The 14,581-nt window shown below is 37.9% G+C and overlaps 2 protein-coding genes across 3 annotated transcripts in view; both read left to right on the forward strand.

Annotated features, from left to right (window-relative positions):
• LOC131856452 (uncharacterized) overlaps window positions 1–12,620 on the forward strand; it is a 47,957-nt gene extending 35,337 nt beyond the window's left edge. Inside the window, exons 2-3 of the mRNA XM_059208249.1 lie at window positions 12,262–12,352; window positions 12,600–12,620. Of these exons, the coding sequence (XP_059064232.1) occupies window positions 12,262–12,352; window positions 12,600–12,620 (112 nt within the window). The remainder of the gene's footprint in view (window positions 1–12,261; window positions 12,353–12,599) is intronic.
• Window positions 438–14,581, forward strand: part of LOC131041516 (pentatricopeptide repeat-containing protein At1g03100, mitochondrial) — a 74,665-nt gene continuing 60,521 nt past the window's right edge. For both annotated transcript variants that reach the window (XM_057974646.2, XM_057974645.2), the window contains exon 1: window positions 438–1,048. The gene's annotated coding sequence lies outside the window, so the exon portion shown is untranslated. The remainder of the gene's footprint in view (window positions 1,049–14,581) is intronic.

Below are 14,581 nucleotides of genomic sequence, written 5' to 3' on the forward strand. Positions count from 1 at the left end.
CTCTCCCCTCTCTTTATCTCTCCATTTCCTCTACATATCTCTCTCCTCCTCTAACTCCATCTTCTCTATATATCTCTATATCTCTAGACCTCCAACTCTCTTTCCATCTCTCTTTATTACAAACATAACATGAGCTTATTGGTAATGGAGTCTAATTATCTATCTAATTCAAACATTTTATTTAATTTATGTTTAGATCTGGATAGGTGGATGCATAGTTTATTTAAAGCTATCACTTCTAAATTGACCTGTCATACCTCTTCCACATACCCATGATCTCACACCAAAATGTAATTGCTAGTTTTAACATTATTTCAATTAAAAAGAAGAAGATTACCCTTATATGTAGAGTCTAAAATTTGCGATGGAGAGTGAAATCCTGGCTCTTGTTATTATTTGCAAATGTTTAAGTTAGTCGATATAATGAAATTCATATTTACTGGCTTTGATTTTGTAAAATCGTGAGCTCCAAGTTATTATGAAACAATGCTATATTAATGTTTGGCGACTAATATCTCTGACACCCAAAAACTATCGCATAACTATTGTGGCTGTGCGATTAATACTTGTGCCTTAAAGATTTATGAGTCTAGTTCACGCTGGCAAATCGATAACCTCCGATGGTCGAGATTATTATCACTGGCCGCTGCAATAAGAAGAATATTGAAATCGTGGTGATAATATTGTGAAGCGGATTATTTGTGTGGGTTCTCTATTAACGGGAAGGAGCCAAACCATTGGGCAGCCCAGGTTACTTTGAACAGAGTGGTCACTGGTCATAGCAGCACCCCTAAACATTTCCGACAGTTCATATCCCCAATCACGGTGACTTCATACTATCCGGAAACCACAGAAAGCACGGGAACATAATATATTTCTACAGCTCCACACAACTGGAATCATTGGGTGTGTATACAGTCGACCCTGGCAGTGATCGTCCACGTCAAGGTTGTCGTGGCTTTATCGCTCCATGCTACCGAACCTCTAAGAAACAGAGAAGTCTTCATGAGCAATACGGTTGGGCATACAAACAGACAACAGATTCCAGGTGCATTAATATTGTAATCTCTGTCTTCTACATCGGAATTTATCAATACATCTCTATTGCCAAGAACAATATTCTGTATGTAAAAAATAGAGTTGTCTTGAGATGTTGATTAGTTATTTGCAGTTATGATATGTTATCACTTGTGATTTCTATTCTGCAATCATTGCTATGCAAGTCTATATATATCTGTAAGTCTGTAACAGAAAACTACCTAATTCAAGTTCAGAACAGTGGATTTACTTGTGTCAAGAGAAGGTTGAAATGTCTCTGTGGAATAAGTGAAAGTTTCAGAATGATATGACCATACAAATGTTTGACGGAATGCCCATACTATGTAAGTGAAATTTGTGATGCAATTTTGGGTTAGAACTAGTAAGGGTTCTTACATGTTATGCAGTGGCGTATCTCCACATCCCTTAATCTTACAGCTAAACACTCTATACACCACTCATTGGGTTAGTCATAAAAAGTTCGACAGTGCTACATTATGTCATTTTTTTGTAAATATTGCAGCAACAGAAAAATGGAAAAGAAAGAAATATTTAAAAAACAAGCAGAAAAGACAAAAAAAAAAAAAAAAAAAGAGTTGGCTCCCTTAACTAGGATAAGACCAAAAGTGGTCACCTCAAAAAGGATAGGATAGTATCAGATTTATTTTACTGTTAGAAATATAATAAAATAAAGTCAAAAGAGGTGGCTGCCCTTGGGTTAGCTAGGGAAATTTATGCTTATTTAAACAAGCATGGGTAGCAGAAACATTCATTCAGAATATTTTCTCTCTTGAGCTCTCATTTGAATAACTTTCTTACAGTCATGGGATGGAAACCATGAGGATTGCTTGAGATGCCAGGACAGAAACCCTTGGGCATCTCATATGGTGACTGGGGACAAAAACCCACAGCCTTCCAGTAGGTGGCTTCAATTCGGAAACTGCACAGAGATTTTAGAATTCAGTGTCCAGTTTTGCAGTTTCAGTATAGTTCAATCAGCAATCATTATCAGCATTTTCCGAGTTCCAGCCTAGCATATTCAGTTTGCAATTAGTTTCAACACTTTAAGCCAGTTGGTGGTTTCAGTTCAGAAACTGCACAGAGCTTTTAGAATCCAGTGTAGTCCAGTTTTGCAGTTTCAGTATATTTTAATTAGCAATCAGCATCAGCATTTTCCTAGTTCCAGCCTAGCATATTCAGTTAGCAATAAGTTTCAACACTTGCTTGAGCTTCAACGCAGCGAAGCAGTTTACAGTAGGTCTCAGCACCTTCCAGTTCAATGCTGCAGCCAATAAAAACTTCTTGGATGTCTAAAAGAGGGTAATTTGTCCATTTTGACTTGTCCTTATCACAGTTACTTGTTCACCTCTTGAAAATGCAATTACAATTAGCCATAATGTACAAATATTAATATTTTCCTGTCATGTCCTTAGGAACACTTTCCAAGGAACATGGAGACACATGAATGACATAGGATTAGCAAGGTTAATGTCACCTTATCCTAACAGTCCTATCACAATATGAGCCTTTATTTTATTATCTTCCTTTTCCCCTAGTTCTTTTGCGAGCTCCAATAGAACATTGATGATATTTGTAGAAATCTCAAACGTGGTACCTATTGATGTATTTTTTATGCACAATCAAACACAGAATAAAGTGCCAAGGTATCTTATCCTCTCTTGAATAAAGTCTCTCAAATGTTATGTTTCACGATCAAATGAGACAACTCCAAGGTTCCTACTGTCGGGTCTCGATGTGTGGATAAGCTCAATGGTTGATATGATTGATGGTAATCCAAGGGGACTTACGTTGAATAATTGAATGCTCGAATTGTTGGAACTTAGACTCTAATTACTTGCTTGGAGAATAAAAAAAGAGAAAAAGAAAAAGGTATAGGAAGTCTATCCTATTCCTAAGAATGCAAGAGACAATGAATGATCTTTGGTGGAACTCCACGAAGCCTTGCTTTGACATGCAAAGCAACAACTCCACAAAATTTAGTGCAATCTTCTAAGGAAATTAGATGATTTTCAAATCATTATCAAGCATAGACACCATTAATTGAATGCATATCAATGTTTGAATAACAATTGAACTTAGGCTCATTCAAGTATTCCAGTTGACCACACAAGGCAAATTTGCAATCATCAAATTGCTAGTGGTATGGATTAGGAGTTTCACCATGAATCATACACAATTCCTTTCATTCATCTAATTATTCATCATCTAACATGAAGATCCAACAAGAAACCATGCACTTGTAAAGAAACAACACATTTCACCATAACTTCAATGAAAAGGAAGTTTATTTACAACTTTGGCAACAATTTCTGCCTTCTCCTCTTATTCTACTCTAGCTGCTATCTACTATTCGCTATTAACCTCTATTCACTATTCACTATTATCTCTTAACTATTAACCTTTGCAAATGAGAAGTTTGAGCCTTATATAGAGAGCTCATTAAAATTCAAAGGCTCAGATCGATTTGAGATCAATGGTTGAGATTTTACAATGAAATCCTAATTAGGGTTTGTTACAACAAACTCTTCTTAGCCAATGAAATAATTACAACATTTGGACACATGTCCTCTCTAGAACATTTGACCAATAGATAGTGGGGGTAGGTGTATTGGAGTTTATGTCCTTATGGATGAGCTTGGTGCATTGAATCAAGACATGTTGATGTGGAACCTTCTGATTGTTGGAATGGTGACAAGGATGCCACCTCAATTTGTACTTGTAGCTTTGACTCACCATCATGAATGAGTATTGAGCAAAATCTGTTGATACTCAACATCTCAAGCTTGCTCAATGTGGTGATGATGGGAAGCAACATCATGATCAAGTCATTCCTCCATCTTTGTTTGCTTATCTTGCCCTGAGGTAATTGTATGATTTCTCCTTCATACTCCAAGGTTTTGACCTCTTCATGTCAACATGATGCGGTGAGAGTTCTTGAATACCTTGAGGTCCTTCCTGCACAATCACCTTCCTTGATACCTTTGTGCTTGCTGATGAAGTTTTCCTCTTGAAGTTGCATGGTGGTGTGGGTCTTGCAATCTTCCTTCTCTTATTCGTCAAGGTGTTGCTTTTGCAATTTGCATCATCATCCTTTTACATCTGCAAAACAAAACAAGTATGGTACTAAACATTCATGATATATAACCCTTATATACCCTCTTAATTTGATATAATCTTTGATTTTATGTGTTGCAGGTCTGATAGGTGCATCTATAGAGGAGGTTGCTCCTTTTGAGGAGCAAAGGAAGTGAGGTTCGCTGTCTTGCTTATGTGGAGAAGGAACTTCAAGTGAACAAATGGCTGATTTTGGATTAGCCTTTATAGGCGTAAAAGATGTGTCTTCTTAGCTCTAGAAGTGGAATTCGCTCCAATGATGGAGCAAAGGAAATGAATTTAAATCACCATCTCCAACATCTCTTTATCAAAATCTTCATCTATTTGATCCCTTCGCCTGCTCATGCCATGTCAATATGCAAGGTGAAATATAGGAAATGCTCAAGATTTGTTCTCCATGTGTCAAAGTTCATTAAATCACCTTTTAGGATGTAATGGAGGGAAGTTCGCTCTTAAGGAGGAGCAAAGGAAGTAAAATTCGTTCCAACTAAGGAGCAAAGGAAGTGATTTTCGCTCCTAAGAGAGAGCAATGGAAGTCAACTTTGAATCACCATCCAACCTGCTCTTAACTGCTTTTTCATCAATTTTGTCACCTTTTTATCAATCATTCCTAGTCTCCATGTGCAAAAGTCATCAAATTACCCTTAATGAATGCCTTGGAGGTGACTTCGCTCTCATGAAGGAGCAAGGGAAGAGAATTTCGCTCCAATTGAGGAGCAATGGAAGTCAAGTTCGCTCCTAAAGAGGAGCAAAGGAAGTCACCTCATATTCACCACTTAGTTTGGTTTTATCACCTCATGTCTTGGAGAATTCTGACCTTGGTTTGATCCTCCTAATCAAAGATATGAGGCTTGTGAATTTTGCTGATTCTAAAGGTGGATTAAATTTACTATCCCTTTGATGAAATTTACTTCTTCTGGTGACTGGATCTGCTCCTTAATGAAGACAAATTTGCTTTCTTGCTAATAGTAATAATTACTTCTTCTCCTCTGCACTTTAATTCGTTGTTTGAAGGAGTGAATTGCTTTGAATTGATGATTGAAATGACCATTTTGAATGCCCTTTATAGGCGCCTTAGGGGAAAGGGGGTGTCTCTTCCTAGGCAGGCCAACCTGATTTAGCTAAACAAAATTAATATCATTTTTCAAGGTGGCCGACTTGTCAATTACTTAATACATTTTCCCTTTTTGGAATTCGACTTTTGGCACCAAAATTCATATTCAATTGATCTTGTTAATGAGCATAACGGGGAAATTCGCTCCAATTTAGGAGCAATGGAAGTGCATCCCAAAAAACTCACTCCAAATGAGGAGCAATTTCGCTCCAGCATAGGAGCAATGGAAATCCACTTTAAGACTTGGCCAATGGAAGTAAAATATGCTTCAAATCATGAGCAAAGGAAGTGGCTCTCCAAATGTTCCCTCCAATTCACAAGCAAAGGAAATTGCTCCAAATTGGGAGCAAAGGAAGTTGCTTTGATTGAAGGGCAATGGAAGTAGTTTCAAGTGAACTTCGCTCCAAAATGGGGGCAATGGACTTGCCTTTAAAAAAGTTCTCTCCTAGACCAAGGCAATGGAAGTGCATTCAAGAGAAAGTCACTCCAAATCTCAAGCAATGGAAATTCGCTCCAAATTGGGAGCAAAGGAAGCCTTGTAATGTCCCCTACTAAGTTTAGGCTTGTTTTAACCATAATTAATCCATCTCAACATACTTATGACTTAAACTAAAATGATTAGGAGACAAAACTATCTTTAGCATAATCCAATTGGTGATAACAAAGAAACATAGGCTTCTTCCTGATATTAACCTAAGGATTCTATCTGATTTATAGTCTAATATTTATTATTAATATACATATATCTTATATATATATTTATATATGTTATTTATTCTCAGATATTATCATTATATATTACTGCAGATGCAGTTCTTATAAAACATTATAATAATTATAATTATATTACTATTATTATATTATTGTTATTATTATTTAAATTTATATCACTACTAAATTCTGCATGAGAATGTTATCAGGTTTCATATATTAAGCATTCATATTAAGCACATCATTGTGCATACTACCAAGAAGCAGAATATTTTCTGCCTGTCGTTTGATAACAGTTCTGATTCTCATCTGATCGGTCTGCTATAACCTTCGGATCCCCTTCATATTCTCCACCATTACTCCTTCCGTATCCCCCTATTACTTGTATGAGGCTATACTTATATTTATTTCCCAATCTGAGTAGTCGTCTCTCTTTGAGGGTTAGAGAAAAGTCTTAAAACATGCCTCTACTTTATCTTAATATTGCGCCTCTTGGTAATCATTAGCTTAGGATTAGTTTAGAAACTGATCTGTTTAGGATAATTAGATTACTAGATTAAAAAATGAAATAAATAAATATATATATATGTTTTTATTTATTTAAAGGGGTAAAAACTTTATTAATAATCAGAGACCAACATTACACAAGAAAGCCAGAGCCACAAGGCTCCAGAAGAGAACTACAAACCCAACCAGAAATCAACCAGCTTCATAACTATCCATACTCAGCAAAGATCTTGTGCAAGTCCTAACAGTAATTAGGGGAAAGATGCTCCCAACCCTCAACTTTCCAAACATCACCATGTTCCGAAGCCCACTTAGCCAAACAATCCGTAGCTCTATTCCATTCACGAGGAATGTGGATGAAAGACACCCTCTCCATAATAGCACTAATTTGCAAAATCTGGTGCTTAATCCCTGCCACCTTCCAATCAATCCCACTCACCTTCTGCTCAATCAACAAATTAACAATAATCCGCGAATCTGATTCACAGATAACCTTACACCACCCCAACTCATATGCACACTCCAGGTCATAGAAAATTGCAAGACCCTCCATAAAATTATTAGACTGCTGCCCTTTATGAACTGAAAAAGAAGAAAACCACATCCCCCATACAATTCCTACCAACACCCCCAATCCCAGCAGGACCCGGATTACCTCGAGAGGAGCCATCGGTGTTGATCTTAATGGAATCATCCTAAGGGGGCAACCATCTTCCCACCCTTTGAACCTTCTTCTTAGCACGTCTACCTCTCCTAACACAAGTTGAGACAGGAGACATCTCCTGCAAACCCAACCTACTCACAATATCAGCCTCTCCTCTATCCAAAGGAAAATTCACCTCACATTTAGCTTCCACTATCTCCTGGATCATCACATTTAGCTTCCACTATCTCCTGGATCATGCCAATGATTCTATTCCACACTTGCTGAACTAACAGTCTAACTTCCCTAAAGATCCTCTTATTCCTCTCTAGCTAGATTTGCCAAAGTATGAAGATGGGCCCAATGTGCCAGAGAATCTGGAGAAAAGAGGACAAAATAGGAGGCCTGCCCAAACTGCTCCAAAACTCCATCAAAGAATCCGCGTGAACACATGGGTTCTTCCACACCCCCCACCAGTAATGCCAGAGCAGCAACAAGAAAGGGCATCTGAAGAATAGGTGAGAGGAATCCTCCTCCCCATTACCACACAAAACACAGATGGAAGGCCCATAAACCCATGCTTGCGAATATTGTCCCAGGTTAGACATCTATTCGAAGCCAAAGTCCAAGCAAAACAGTTACACTTCGGCCAAGAGAGATTGTTCCAAACATATTTCCACTAGCGCACGGAACAACAGCGCCTGGTACCCACTGGCAACAATAAAAACACCCTTAGGATTCGGGGACCAAGCAAGTCTAACCCTATCCATAAGGGAACTACAGTGTCTACTAGCCAAAATGCCATGAAGCTCAACACAATCTTCCTCCATATCAATAACCGACCATTCATTAGGAACCTTCCACCGCACCTTCTCCAGTTGCCCACTCCTATAAACAAACTTAAAGTCGCTCACTCTAGACCATCCCGCCTCCAGGAACCTCTAGCAAAGATTCACTAAATTAGGAAATTGATCAATAATGAGGGGATAGCCATCCCAAGAATCGAACCAAAAAAGCACCTCTTCCCCCCTCTTACAGATCCAAAAAAGACCTCCTTTTATCATTGTAGCCCCTTTCTTGAGAGTACAACAAATCGTAGAGCTTTTTCCCGCAAGCGGATATCTTGGGATTTCCTCCTTCGGGATCCTTTGCATATACTTGAAAGACAAGATCCTAGCCCAGCCTCGATCCTATTCAACACACCACCTCCAATACAATTTAGCCGCCAAAGCCTCCCCAAATAGAGAAGATTGCCTTAAGCCAAGCCCACCCAACTGCTTCGAGCTGCACACCAAGTCCCATTTGACAAGACTCCATTTATGGGAGGATAGGTTGCTTGGCCATAAGAATTGTGTGAGATTTTGCCAAGATCAAGAGCTCAATGAAAAGGACAATAGAGAGACAAAATAGATGATAGGAATAAACTGTATTCTATCAAGATGAAAATACTGATCAACTGGATCATCAAAAGTTGTTACATACAATGAATAAGCGCCTGCTTATATAGGCAAGGCTATATGGATATGTGAGCACACAAACATGACATGTGGCTCAATAAGAAACAAGGGTAGGTAGGAAATAGGTGTGGTAGGTAGGAGAAACAATATAATATTCCACATGAGGTAGATCACCCACCGAATGTGGAATGTAACAACAAGATAAGACCACAAAAGGTGGAAATTCTCCTACACACACTATCCCAATGTGGCACAAACACCCAAGTATCTCATACCCAAACTACTATGATATGCATGTACCTAAGTAAACTTAAGTAAGGTGTAATAATATCCAACATGAATAAATAATTACACCAACACCCCCCCTTAATTGCAACTTAGGGGAATGCACTTAAGTCTACAATGCAACTAAGCAATGCAAGATGGGTCCCGGCTACTAGGCCATGTTAGGTACCCATGTACAAATGCAAATGCATGCAAACCAATGCAATGAAATCTCTCACAAAGCGGGGAAAGAGAGAAAAACCCAATGGGAAAAAATCCTCCCCCAAAAGAGAGATGAAAACTATACAAGAGAACTCTCATAGAAGTATGTGAAGGACAAAACCCCATGTGAGGAAAAAGTCCCCCCCATATGAGAGAAGAAGATAAGCTAGGTAGCGCCCCCTCAATGTAGAATCTGCACCAATGATAGGAGCTCGATGATGTATGAAGAAACTACTCCATGAACGTCGAACAACATTCCTCCCCTTAGGAAGAAACAAAACCAAAGGTGTATCAATGAAGTCTCCCCAATCATGAAGGGAAGATGTAGGAAAAAAGCTCATGATGAATGGAATCTCAAAAAATTGCTCAAGTGTCCCCATGAAGGTACCCCCTCCAAAGGTGGTAAATTGCTCCACACTGCTGAAAAAGGCACTCCAAGATCTAGTGAAGATGAATGTAGAACAATCTCCAAAGACTCACATGTCTCCTCTAAGTATAAAGAGACCTCCTCCAAATTTTGTACATAAGAATCCACAATCATGTCAATCTCGAAAGAAGGATCATGTAGAGAATGCACAAGAGGGTCAGAGTGTTCCCTCACAACAATCGAAGAAGGATCATCTTCATCAAAGAGAAGATGAATGTCATCAATGGTGTCTCCCAAATCTGCAATGTAGGACTCCACAAACAAACCTGCAATGTCTGTCAAGTAATCATCCCAATCAACTGAAGCTGGAAGACAAGTAATATCCTGCTGCACTGAATCACAAGAATGCAAAATTGTCGCACTAGTTGCATCATCAGGTGCAAGAGATGATGTGATATCAATAGGAGGAGATGAAATGCAAGGCTCTAGAACGGGGTCACATGTGAGAATCCCCAAGTTCAAGTACCCAAAGTTCTCCTCAAAATCTGAATCATCAACATAGGAAGAATCAACCTCATCAATAAGACCAAAATATGAAAAGAGTTCAACCGAGATGCATGATCAACCACCCCAGTTGTAACGATAGCTCTAGTCTCCAAGTCTCTAATGATAATGGAATTAGGTGTGAACTCCACAGTTTTCCTAGTTGCCCCATGTGTGATTTGATAGATGAAAAGAAAATTGTTTGTCAAGTGGGGTACACACAACACATCATTGAAGGAGTTATCGCCAATGGCAATAGATCCTTTCCCAATCACATCCATGTATGTATGATTGCCCATCAAAATTTGCGGCATGGTGCAAGGCTCAAATGAAGATAACATAGATTGCGAAGATGCCATATGATAGGAAGACCCTAAATCTAGAAGCCATCTCCCTGGATCATGACTTGTAGTAGCACAAAGAGCTTGTCCCTTTCCTTTATCTGTCCCAAAAGAGTGATCCTTTCCTATATCCTTTTCTTTTGAAGAAGAAGTCGATGTAGACATTCTAAAAGGTAGGTTGATTTTGTTCTTCTCAAGAAGATGCTTCAACTTATCAATATCCTTCTTGTAACAATGATGTTCATCATGTCCTAACTTCTTGCAATATCCACAAAAAAGATTGTCCTTATATGATTTCCTCTTAGGTGAGGATGATTGTGCTCCATCTTGTTGTGGTTTTGACTTAGGTTGCTTTTGATTCTTGCATTTCCCTTGATTGCTTTGATTCCCTTTATTAGCCACCAAAGCTTGTGACTTGGAAGATTTGAGAATCCCCATCTTGGTCAACTTAGATTGCTCAAGTATCAACATCTCCGTGAATGAATCAAATGAGGGAGAAGTGTATGAGGAACCTTGAGCTAACCTATGGGTGTGAAAGCTAGATACAAAGGCTGCATACTCTGAAGGAAGCTTGTCCAACGAGTTATAAACCAATTGAGTATCCTTTTTGTCAATGCCACAATCCTTTAGCTTTGCTCTTAGCTCAATTGCTTTTGTGACATAATCTTGGATTGTATCAAAATCCTTGGGATCCAAAGTTGTGAGTTCACTATCAAGCTTGTAGCCCTTAATCTCATCAACTTGACCATACAGTTTCTCATAAATATCCCAAGCCTCTTTAATTGTTGTACACTTATCAATGTGAAAAATGAGGTCATCTGATACATACTTTCTAAGAGTTCCAAGTGCCATAGCATTCTTAGTGAGCCATTCAATTTGAGCATTAGGATCAGCCTTAGGATCAAGTGGTGCTGTAATAGTTCCATTTATATAACGAATGAGTCATTTTTCCATTAGTTTACTCCATGCCTTTATCTTCCATGATGCATAATTATGAGGAGTTAAAAGTGGAAATTTAGGAGAACCCATAATACCAAAATGAAAAAAACACAAGATAGAGAGAGTCACAATCACACAAGACACCCCCCAAAACTACTCAATCAAGAAACCCACCCAAAATGATGATTTGGCACTTTATACTTAGTGCGTATACAATGGGCCACATGCAAAACAAGGCAAGGTGGACTTCTTATTTCAATCTTACAACTTCTCAAAATGAGATATAAGAGACTTCAACAATACTACAAGTGATCTAAACTGAGATCCAAGCAAAATACAAGTACCAAATAGGCCAAAAATGACCAAATACTGAAAGTACAATTTCTACTCAAAATCACTGCAAAATAATGGCAGATTATGAAAGTAGACGAAAAATTATGCACTTTCAAAAAAACGACACCTAAAAAAGAGGTCGTATGACCCCAAACGAAGCCTCTGAAGTTGCAAAATTTGGGATTAGACAGGTACAGTCATGAAGATCTGCAAATTCTGAAAAAATCGTCCTTCAAAATCAGAAAATTCCTCCACCACTATAAAGAGCACGGAATTCTAGTCCATTTCAAAAAAAATTGTACCAAAAAAGGAGCCAAAATGACCAAGATATGGCCATTTGAAGTCAGACTACAAAACTGAAAATGAAAATGAGTGAAGTTAGATTGCAAAACTGAAAATAAAAATGAGTGATTTTCAAAATACTGCTGACGCAGTCTTGACGTCAGCAAATGACGGGTGTAAATTTGACACCCGACTGGCCGTAAAAAACACTTTACCTCCACCACTGCGTGGCGTTCATACTGTACGGAGATTCTGACATGATAGTCTCTGATTGGGCCGTACGATAGACGTGCATTACGGATAGGATGAGGTGTCGATGATGTGGCCGAATAGGTGGCAGGCTAACTGCACTACGAACTCGACAGATGGTACACTGACATGGCGCAATGGTGGGACTGGACAGGAGCCGCTGGGGAGGCGTTGTCGTGGCGGCCGCATGACGTGGCATGGCTAGCGGTGAGTAACTGTTGGTGTATGTTTTATCATATACCAAACACTTAGAATAAAATACCACAAGGATACTCTATTCTCTCCTGAACAAAATCACTACTTGTGCCAAGATTGCAAGAAGACCACAAGGTGACTCCAAGGTCTATATGTGCGAACGAGCGACTTTAGTGGGATAGCTGCTTGGGTAGTGGTGTGTGCTGAAAATCTCAAGGGGGACTTACTTTTATTGACCAATATTTTTTTTCTTTCACAGGCTGAACTTAGGCAGATTTAACAATTTATGCTCTATGTTATTTTTTATTTTTATTTTTAGTTTTTTGATTTTCGATTTAAGACTTCAAAAAGAATAACAAAGGGGATGAAGGTTAAGGGATTCTATACTACTTCTAAGCTATTCCTATGAACTTAAGAGACGGTATAGATTAGGTGAAACATAGTAACGACACTCTATTTCGCCATGCTTGGACAACTACGCAGAGCGGGTGCAATCTTCTAAGGTTGTGCTTATAATTTTCACACTTTCGAATAATACCAACAATTGAACAATATTATTCTAAGCAGAAGTTAAACATCTGCATAAAAGCTCAGGCTAACTTTGCACGTTAAATGAAAATCATTCATTCAACAAAAGTATGAGTGAGATTTCACCTATCTAAACTATCAAATCTATCATTCATCTAACTACTTGAAACAAATTACTTAAGCAAATCTAATTAATTGGTTGAAGAGAGTATGTAACCATGCAACCATTTAGCAATAAAAGAGATTTCAAAACAATACTGATAATGAATATTTTATTACTCAAATAGCTCTGTGCAACAATCTCATAAAACTCTCCACACACAAATGAGAGAATGAGAGGGGTTTATATAGAGTTTTGAAAGAGAAATAAATGGCCAAGATCAATTTAAGATCAACGGTCAAGATTTAAACAACACAACCCTAATTAGGGTTTCCCAAAATAATATCAAAGATCAATTACAAAGGAGACAAGTGGCACAAGATGCTATTTTTTAGGATTGCACCCCTTTCTTCTGATATTCGATGAATCTGGACACAATCTGGTCAATCTCATCCATGTTTTGAACAATTGACCTTTAGAGCTGCCCATTATTCGATTCAGCAGTAGGATGAGATCTCCATATTCTTATTTGAAGAATGGAGGCAACAAATATTTTGGTACTTTTCCTTGAGGTCTCTTCTTTTTCAGCCAAAACTTATTCACATTCGCAGCACAGAGTTCGGATTGACTATCATAAACCTTTTGGGCTTGCTCCTTAGTCTTGTAGGTGGTTTTACTGTGCTTTGGTATGCCAAAGGTCTCTTGGATGAACAGTTCTGAAAGATTAGCCAAAACTCTTCCATCTGGTGCAATAATTTCTCTTGACTGTGCTTTATAATGCAAAGCACATTCGACAATCAATTCAGTACATTCCTTGGTTGGTGGAAATCCGGCTGCTTGGACAATTCCATTCTGCATCATCTTGCAAGCAATCGGTGTAGGAATGTGTCCATCATATCCATACATCCCTTTCTTGAACTCTTCCATATCAACATGCCCGAGATCTGTGTCGGTGATATTCTTCCATTTTGACTTGATTTTAGATTCTTGCTGCACTCACTTGCTGGCGAACTTCATTGCTATCTGCAAAACACATGAAACTTAACATTATTTCCAGAACTTAATTCTGATTTTTAATTTTCTTTCCTAAAATTTCACTTTCAGCCTGAAAAAAGGGTTAAAATTTTGAAAAGTTGATTGAAAGTGAAGGGTTTGGCCAAGAAATTGATAAATTAAGACAAAAGGGTGTGGAAATTCAGTCAAATTGAGGTTTTAAATCCTCTTTATGACTGAAATTTACCTCTGATTTTGAAAATCTGTCCTAAAATTTGAGAGAAAGTTCTTGATTTCTTGACCTCTAATACTTAGAAATTTCCACTTCTTCAGAATTCATGAAATTTGAGAGGAGCTCTCCAAAATTCTCAACCTGAATAATGAACTATGGAGTGAATAAGTTGAGAATTTATAGAATTTTGGATTCCTAAACTTAGAAGTTTTATTTTATTTTTTTAATTTTTTTTTTATTGTTTTTTCTTTTTTTCTATTTTTTTGTTTTTTGCCTTAATCTTTTTAAAATGGAAAGTTTTATTTCCTCTCTCAAATCTTCTAGAATTTTCTAGAAATTTTGAATTTGAAAATTTTTCTAAGTGTTAAAAAAAAAAATAATTTTAAAA

Source organism: Cryptomeria japonica, chromosome 7, assembly GCF_030272615.1.
Source record: "Cryptomeria japonica chromosome 7, Sugi_1.0, whole genome shotgun sequence".
NCBI classification, from domain to species: domain Eukaryota; kingdom Viridiplantae; phylum Streptophyta; class Pinopsida; order Cupressales; family Cupressaceae; genus Cryptomeria; species Cryptomeria japonica.